At 55.7% G+C, this 8,797-nt stretch overlaps 1 protein-coding gene across 2 annotated transcripts in view; it reads right to left on the bottom strand.

Moving 5' to 3' along the window:
• DHX34 (DExH-box helicase 34) overlaps positions 1–8,751 on the bottom strand; it is a 25,233-nt gene extending 16,482 nt beyond the window's left edge. Inside the window, exons 1-4 of one of the 2 annotated variants that reach the window (XM_040457537.1) lie at positions 8,678–8,751; positions 3,332–4,263; positions 1,764–2,075; positions 44–298 (exon numbers count right to left, since the gene is read on the bottom strand). In XM_040457537.1, the coding sequence (XP_040313471.1) occupies positions 44–298; positions 1,764–2,075; positions 3,332–4,033 (1,269 nt within the window). In that variant the 5' untranslated portion in view covers positions 4,034–4,263; positions 8,678–8,751. Of the gene's footprint in view, positions 1–43; positions 299–1,763; positions 2,076–3,331; positions 4,264–8,166; positions 8,624–8,677 lie in introns of those variants that run through there. The other variant, XM_040457536.1, reaches the window with a different exon arrangement.
• Between the last annotated feature and the right edge of the window lie 46 nt (positions 8,752–8,797).

Genomic DNA, 8,797 nt, shown 5'->3' with positions numbered 1-8,797 from the left:
CCCGCCAGAGTCAGACCCCACCGGGCCCGGCCACACGGGGTACCTTGTCCTGGTCGGCCACGGAGAGGGCGCTGTGCAGCGGCAGAACCACCCAGCGCTGGGTGCGGCTGGCATAGGCCTGGGCCGCCTCGAGCACCGCGCTGATCTCCGCCATGCCGCTCAGGAAGACCAGGAGGTCGCCCCGCTCCTCCGGCGGGTACTTATTGTCGATGGCCTCCAGCACCCTCAGGAAAGGCCGAGGGTCCAGCTTCTCCGACTTGGACGCCGGCGGCTCGGCCTCCTGTGGCTGGTACACGACCTGCAGGGAGACGGCCCCGGGGCAGGGGGGCACCCGGTCACCCGCACAGCAAGGGCCGACCGTGGGCCACCGGGAAAGGCGTGGATCGGTCAGGGGGCAGGCCGCACCCCCAAACGGGTCAGTTTGAGGATGCCATAAAAGGACGAAGTACCAAGGTAACCGGAAAGCTTCCGGGTGCTGGTCATGACATCCACGTTACCTGATTTGGGAAAATCAACTGAGCTTTACGCATGGTGTGTATGTACTGTGTCTGGAGAGCAACTTCAACAGCATCAGAATTTCAAAGGGAGGAGCCAGGATCAAAACCCTAGATGCGGGCGCCTGGGTGGCTCAGTCGGTGAAGCATCCAACTTCAGCTCAGGTCACGATCTCATGGTCTGCGGGTTCGAGCCCCGGGTTGGGCTCCGTGCTGACAGCTCAGAGCCTGGAGCCTGCTTCCGATTCTGTGCGTCTCCCTCTCTCTGCCCCCTCCCCCTTGTGTGCTCTCTCTCTCTCTCTCTCTCTCTCTCTCTCAAAAACTAAACACTAAACAATTAAAAAAAAAAACTAGAAAAATCACTTCCTGGAGAGCATCCTCGCTCTATTTTTATGGTTGCTGGGAAGACAGACAGATGGGCATCTAGAACCCGAAACCACAGTGTCCTTGTGCTAAGAACTCTAGAGCTCTCGCTAATTCTTGGCCAACGGTGCAAGAGGAAGGAGTGACTACCAAAGCACAAAACAGACAGCGGGTGCAGACCGTCTTGAGGGGCCGACGGGAAGCCGGATGCCAGAAGTGAGGCGTTCCATGAGTGCCACCCACACGGGGCCCCTTCTGGGCAAGACAGAAAGGCGGGAAGGGAAAAGGGATCCGGAAGAGCTAACAGAGGCTGTCTGCGTCTGTGAGCACGCTCCCCGTCTCTGAGCCTCGGTTCTACCCTCACGGGCAGAAGCCCCTGGCGCAGGACACCCGGGGCTGTGGTTAGGGGCCCCTGGGGCCGCGGGGACGACCCACACTCAACCCACGTCAGCTGTGACCATCTTCCCTGTGACTGCCCACGACACCCGTCCGCGAGCCCCAGCCAACAGGCCGAGCCAAGGGGTCAAAGTTCAGGGTGGAAGATGCTGCTGGGAGATGGAGAAAATCCGGCCGTGAGATGGCAGAGTAGGAGGAGAGAGGAGCCCGGGTCCCGGCATGACCGCATGGAACAGAGCTGCCCGTCGGCCTGGACCAGCAGGACTGTCACAGGAGAAGAATGAACACTGATCTTTACACTTCCGGTCTCCTGCAGCAAAGCCCTGAGCACCTACACAGCACATTGGAAGTGCTCAGAAAATAGGAGCTTTAAGGGAGAGAGGGCGAGCAAGACCGTCCTTATCTGAGAGATGGGAGTCTGCGCAGGCCAGGGGAGAAGGGACGTGTCCGGCTTGGCCAGAGACCAGGTGGGAGGCCCGGGGGAGGGTGGGGGGTGGGGGCAGCACTGACCGTGATGGGGAACAGCCTCCCGGGCACCTGCACCACGGGGGCCCCGCCAAAGTAGCTGGAGAAGAGCGAGATGTTGATGGTGGCCGACATGAGGATGACCTTGAGGTCAGGCCGCTCGGGCAGCAGGCGCCGGAGAACGCCCAGGAGGAAGTCGTTGTGCAGGTGGCGTTCGTGGACTTCGTCCACGATCAGGACCTGGTACTGGGGCAGGCGGGGCTCCCGCTGGATCTGCCTCAGGAGCAACCCCACCGTCAGGAACACGATCTTGGTGGCTGCCGTCCGTGTGCTCTCAAAGCGGATCTGGTAGCCGACCTGGGGGCGGGAGCGGTGATCAGGAGAGGAGCCCAGACCTGGGGACCAGCCCCTCGCCGGCTTACACCCGCCCCCGATCCGACCCTGGAGCCCAACACGCTGGGGTTTGGATCCCACCTCTGCCACTTAGCGCCACTGACCTTGAGAGCGCAGTTCCGTCCCTCAGAGACATTTTTGTCCCCGAGATGCTGCGAGAACAGTATGTGCTGTGCACATATTTGGCACACGGCCGGGCGCGCAACTAACTGGTCGACTGTAATGGTGACAGTTCACCTTTCAAGGAGTCCTCACTCTGCCCGGAGCTACTTGAAACGCCGGACGTGTTTCACACAGCCACCACAAGCAGCAAGACCCACTCTTCTCACCTCACCGATGGGGAAACTGAGGTCACGCATCCAAGGCAAAACACAGTTTAAAAGCGGTACTGAGGGAAAATGATCTTTGTGTGTATGTGTGTGTGTTAATATTTTATTTTTTTTGAGAGACAGTGCGAGCAGGGGAGGGACGGGGGGGGGGGGGGCGGAGACACAGAATCCAAAATGGGCTCCAGGCTCAGAGCTGTCAGCAACGAGCCCAACTCCGGGCTCAAACCCACGAACCGTGAGATCATGACCTGAGCCAAAGTCAGACACTGAACCACTGAGCCACCCAGGGGCCCCGTAAGAGGAAATGATCTTAACCCCTACCTCACGTCACACACCTGCATGTGTGTGCGCATAACACACACACAATCAATTTCTGATAAGTTACGGTTTTAAATGTAAACATCTTTAAGTAAAAATATAGGATGTCTTTCTGGCCTTAAAGTAGTAATATTCCTGAAACAGAACCCAAAGAGTGCCAACCGCGAAAAGAAAAGGACAGGGGTGCCTGGCTGGCTCAGTTGATAGAGAATGTGACTCTTGATCTTGGGGCTGTGAGTTCAAGCCCCAGGCTGGGTGTGTGGGGCCTACTTAAAAAATAAAAATAAAAATGACAGAGATGCCTAGGTGGCTCAGTCAGTTGAGCATTTGATTTGGTTTCGGATCAGGTCATGATCTTGCAGCCTATGGGTTCAAACCCCACATTAGGCTCTGTGCTAATCAATTTCTACAAGAATCAATTTCTAGAAGATCAATTTCTAGAAGAATCACACTAAGTCAGAGGGTATCATTGCTAAGTGCTCTGGGAACTTTTATCGCTACTGCCCTAAGGGCAACACCCTGCGCCTCGGGGTCACACTGGAAAGGCCGGAGAGCTGCTTAAGTCCCACTCACCCGTGAGCCATACTGACTGAGGCTCTCGAAGCTGACGCGCTTGGCCAGGGAGATGCAGGCGATACGCCGGGGCTGGGTGCATGCCACGTGACTGAAGCCGGCGGCCAGCAGGTACTGGGGCACCTGGGTGGACTTGCCACAGCCCGTGTCACCCGCCACCACCACCACCTGGTGTTCCTTCAGTGTCTGCAGGATGCGGGTCCCGTACTGGGCGATGGGGAGGGCCGCCCGTTCCCTCTGCAGTCTGGCCAGTCGTCCAAACGCCTGCTTCTGGCCAAAGTCCAGGTAGTGCAGAAGGGCTCGGCGGAACTCGGACACCTTCTCCGGGGGCTGTCTGTCCAGCCCCCGAGAGCCCCGGGCATCGGGGCCCCGGACCGAGAGGTTGATGCGGTAACGGGGGTCGTAAGCGCGAGGCAGGTCAGCCAGCGCCGGGATGCTGTGCTTGGGACGCCCAGGGTCCTTGTCCCCCTTCCTGGTGCTCTTGAGGTTCTGGAATCTCTGTAAGCGTTCAAAGAAGGTCCAGAACTTCTTGCGCTCCTCAGAACCCTGGGGTATATAATCCTCATCATGGAAAAAGGCGTCCTCGAAGAGGCGACGGGTCTCCGGACAATTCCAGTCCCATTTCTCAGGGGCATCCTCCTCACTGGGATCCCAGTGTCGGCCTCGGTCATCCCCGCCCTCCTTCGTTCTGGGAGGAGGCATGTGGTGGGCAGTCGCGACGCGGTCTCGAAGCTGCAGTGAGAGCCCAGTGCCCGCGAGGAGGAACCACCTTCTCTTCAAAAAGCCAATTTTGCTCCTCACTGTGGCACAGGATGATGATGACAGGCAATGGGCCCCGGGTCCAACTGGTGACACACAGGGCACCTCACGACTCCTGCGGCGATCTGCGCGACAGACACAAGTCCATCCTGGGTCTTCCAGGCCCTGCGCACCTGGAGGAGAGAACAGAAGACACTCATTTGTCTTTCGAAGCAATTCCTGAAAGGCTGCGGTTTTGTAAGCACGGGACAAGGAGGATGGATGGTAAGGAGTAAGGTCACCCTGAGCCCTCACATGTGGGCATGGTCACATACGGCAGACATTTCACCAGACAATCCAGTGACTGGGCTGTGGGAGCCCAAAGGAGCTGCCTGACCATGCCCGGGAGTCAGGGAAGTGTCCCCAGAGATGTCTGACCTGAAATCTGAAGGACTGTAGGCCTTGGGACCGTCACAAGAGGCAGTAACACAAGAAAGCTGGGGTATAATGGAAACAGTATGACGACTTCTTTTCTTAATATTTATTTTGTGGGGGGCAAGAAGGAGAGAGTGTGAGCCTTAGGGGGGAGGGGAAGAAAAAGAGGGGGACAGAGAGGATCTGAAGGAGGCTCTGTGCTGACAGCAGCCAGCCTGATGTGGGGCTCGAACTCACCAACCGTGAGATCATGACCTGAGCTGAAGTCGGAAGCTCAACTGACTGAGCCACCCAGGTGCCCCTAGGCAAGAGCTCTGAGAACCCCTACTGATTGCGCAAGCAACAAAGGTCTGGCCAATCATGGGCCCCTACTCATCCTTTACCCGTTGATTGGTGCAAGGTGTGGACATGTAGTCCGGGGAGAGCCAATCACAGTCTTTCTCTGGAATTTACACTAGGTTGCCAGGAGAGAAAAGCCCTCATGTTATCTATCTGCTTTCCCAGAAACCCATCCTAGAGAAAAGCCTGCACGTGGGCAAAGCACGCACCAGGATGGTCACTGAGCAACTACCAAAACAGAGGTGGAAGGGGGAGAGGGGAGAAGGTTGGCAGCATCATTTAGTGCTGGAGACCTAGTTCCCAGCTACACAAGAAAATGTCTTCGCTCCAGGTTGGTTTTCTGATTCTCAGCTGCCTAAGTCCTAATAATACACAGCATATCCTCGTATGTACAATATTCTGAAGTCCATCCCTCAGAATCTTATCGTTTATGACCTTCAATGGATTCAGAGGCTCTGAAGTCTCCTAGGTACAGGCTTTGGAGTCAGGCAGATCCGGGTTTGAATCTCTGCTGCATCATTAGATGTGTCACCACTGGCAAATTAACTTGCGAGGCTGTTTTCTTTGTCTATAAAATGAGGATAATGCCGTCTTCCCAACATCGTAGCACTGATTGCCCAGCCAGGCACAGAGGAGCAAAATAGTAACTAGAATTCGAGTCCAGTCTTTCCCCCGTGATGAATAACAAGGGTAAAACGGCAACAACCAGGGGCCTATAACCTGGAAAACTACACTCGAGGCCACATCCCACCTTCGTATGGAATCAGCAATGCCTTCACCTACTCTTCAGTCTCTTGGGGCCATCGTGGAACAGATTCCACCTCTGCAGTCTCGTGGGGCACTTAGGTCATCCATGGGAGTTATTAGAGCCAGAAAGGGGTTTCCACTGAGGAAGCACTTGTGAGCTGGCAGAGTGGTTTCCCGCGGGAACACGAGCCTGTGCACCCTGTTTTCTGGTAAACACCCGGGCTGGGTGGTGCTAGAGTGGGAATGCAAGTTGTAGGGGAGGTAGTCAGAGGAAAAGGCCTTGGAAGGCTGCTGACACTGAGCCCGTGATCCTCAGAAAAGGACAGGGAATGAAATGGAGCGCATTCCCCCGGGGCTGCAAACTGCCAGTGTGCACATGGGCCCAACAGAGCGCAAACCATGGCTCTCAAGCAGTCTCTTCTCAAGAAATCCACCACCCGTCTCTTCTCAGCTGATGGAGCAGGTGACTCTTGATTTCGGGGTTGTGAGTTCAAGCCCCACATTGGGTGGAGAGATTGCTTAAAAATAGTATCTTAAAAAAAAAAAAAAAAGGAATCTTAGGCTAGCTTGTAGATTTCTCGGATCCTCTGGCTGCTCTTAACTGTGTCTCTGACCATCTCTGGGCCTCCTGACGATGGCTTTCAGGGGCCTTGTCTGCTCCCCTCGTTCTCCCCTCTCTGGCTATCCATCCTCATGTCTCAGCCTGTCTCTTCCAGCTCACCATGCTCAGCCCTCTTACTCCGTTTCTTTTTTTTTTTTTTTTAATAATTTTTTAGGGGCGCCTGGGTGGCTCAGTCGGTTAAGCGTCCGACTTCAGCTCAGGTCATGATCTCGCGGTTCATGAGTTCAAGCCCCGCGTCGGGTTCTGTGCTGACAGCTCAGAGCCTGGAGCCTGTTTCAGAGTCTGTGTCTCCCTCTCTCTCTCTGACCCTCCCCTGTTCATGCTCTGTCTCTCTCTGTCTCAAAAATAAATAAATGTAAAAAAAAAAAAATTAAAAAAAATACTAAAAAAATTTTTTTCAAGTTTTATTTTTGAGAGAGACAGAGTACGAGTGGCAGAGGGGCAGAGAGAGGGAGACACAGAATCCAAACCAGGTTCCAGGCTCCAAGCTGTCAGCACAGAGCCCGATGCGGGGCTTGAACTCGCAAACTGTGAGATCATGACGTGAGCTGAAGTCGGACGCTTAACCGACGGAGCCACCCAGGCACCCTCTTCCTCTGTTTCAAAGTCTGGTCCCGTCTCTCGTTTCTCTGATTTTCGGGTCTGACATTCTCCCCAACCGTCTTTCTCCATTTGACCCTCTCCATTCCTCCATCTGCCTTTCTCGTTTGCTCCTTGTCGTCAGCTCTGATGCTCCGTTTTTGTCTCTCTCCGGTTCCCATCACTGTCTCTCCCTCCATCACGACTATCTCTTCATCTCCATTTCTCCACCTAATATTTTGCCTCCCAGTTGTCTGGCACTTCAACAAGTTAGCACTCGCTCCCGTATCAGGTACCATTCTAAATCACCTGCGTATACGTACACGTGCAACGACAAGCATCCGCGCACCTACACTTCCCTCACAACGTCAAGAAGGTGCTATCGCCACTCCCCGTTGTACTGAACCAAAGATGGTTAAGTACGTGGTGCGACGGGGAATTCAAATCTAGGGAGTCAGGCTCCCATTTACTCCTCTTCATCTCCTCGGTGTGATTCTCCGCCATCTGGCTTTATGTCTCCATTTTTAACCATGACGCGGTCTTTCCAGTTCTGTTTAACCATGACGCGGTCTTTCCAGTTCTGTTCGCACTCTAGTCTTCCAGTGGAACCAGTTCTCCATCGCGTCCCATTTCTCCACCCCCCCTGATGGCTCCCTTTGAGGGTCTGCCCTCATTAGGGCGGCCGTCTCACTCACTTCCCACCTCCGGCTCTTTCCCTCAGCTGGCTCTTCCCCTCTCTCAGTGCCTCTGCCAGCTCTTGCCAGTTTCTATTTCCACTGCTTCCATCTCTCCCCATGACTCAGTCTTGTGAATTAATGAAGAGACATCTCACTGCGATGGAGCTGGGAGGCCCCAAGAACGGGGGAGCTCTCCGGTGGTACCACGCGAGGTCAATCACTTGGAAGAATTGTCAAGTAGAGGTTCCGAGAGAATGGTTGATAGCAAAGAATCATCAAATACCGGCCGCCACGGGGGAGGTGGTTCAGGGTCAGTGGCATCTCCTTCAAGAAATCCACCGCCGCACCGGCACCTGGGTGGCTCAGAGGGTTGAGCGACCGACTCTTGATTTCCACTCAGGTCATGATCGCAGGGTCAAGGGATAGAGCCCCGTGAGTCTCTCTCTCCCTCTGTCCCCTCCCCGCTCCCGCTCTCGCTCTCTCGAATTTTTTTAATGCTTTAAAACTTTTTAAAAAAGAAATCCACCACCACAGCAACTCAACGAGAAACCATCATCGCTCTGAATTCTTGCTTTCTCCAAAGCAAAGGACTTTCATTCAAAGCCACCCCTCCCCACTTCGCCCCTCTTCTCCATGGTTTTTGCTATAGCCGGCCTGTCCCAAATTGCAACTCTCCGTTATCCCCAAGTAAAACCCACCTTGGCTGCTAAGATAACTTTTATTTTGAAGGCCAACAAGTGTCTTGCTCCTCCGTGGGAACTGCCCGCCTCCTGAGCCTCCGTTTGCCAATTTCCACGCCCACCTTCCTACTCTTCCCCCACCCCCACCCCAAGTTCACGGTGCCACCACATTTTCTCTGCAGTCTCCGAGAGGCGCTCTGGGGGACCCCATCAGCTCCTCGCGCCCCCCCCCCCGCCGCCATTTCTCCAGTTTCCGGCTTCCGTCCTCTCTCAACCTCCCCGTCTCTCGGTCCCTCAGCTTCTCCAAGCTTCTTTTCGCGACTCCCATTTCTTCCAGTCTCGCGCCTCTCCGGGGCCCAGGCACTGCCGGGGCGCGCAGGCTCCATCTCCGTCAGCTTCTCCCGGCCTCTCTGGCTCCTCCAACACACTTCCTCATCTTGGGATTTCCCTCCCGACCCCTCGGCTCGCTCCCCAGCTCCCCAACCTGCTCCGACCCGCGCCACCGCCGCCGCCCCACCCCCCCCCTCACCTCACAACCGCCGCAGCCGCTCCAACTTCCGGTTCCCAGCGCCCCACACGCGCCCAAGCCGGCTCTGCGCCTGCGCACGCCACCACCCCTCGCGGCCCGGCCCCACCCCGCCGCGGGCCG

This window comes from Herpailurus yagouaroundi, unplaced genomic scaffold (assembly GCF_014898765.1).
Source record: "Herpailurus yagouaroundi ecotype Mexico unplaced genomic scaffold, PumYag 220, whole genome shotgun sequence".
NCBI lineage: Eukaryota > Metazoa > Chordata > Mammalia > Carnivora > Felidae > Herpailurus > Herpailurus yagouaroundi.
This window is presented reverse-complemented; position numbering and strand designations above follow the sequence as displayed.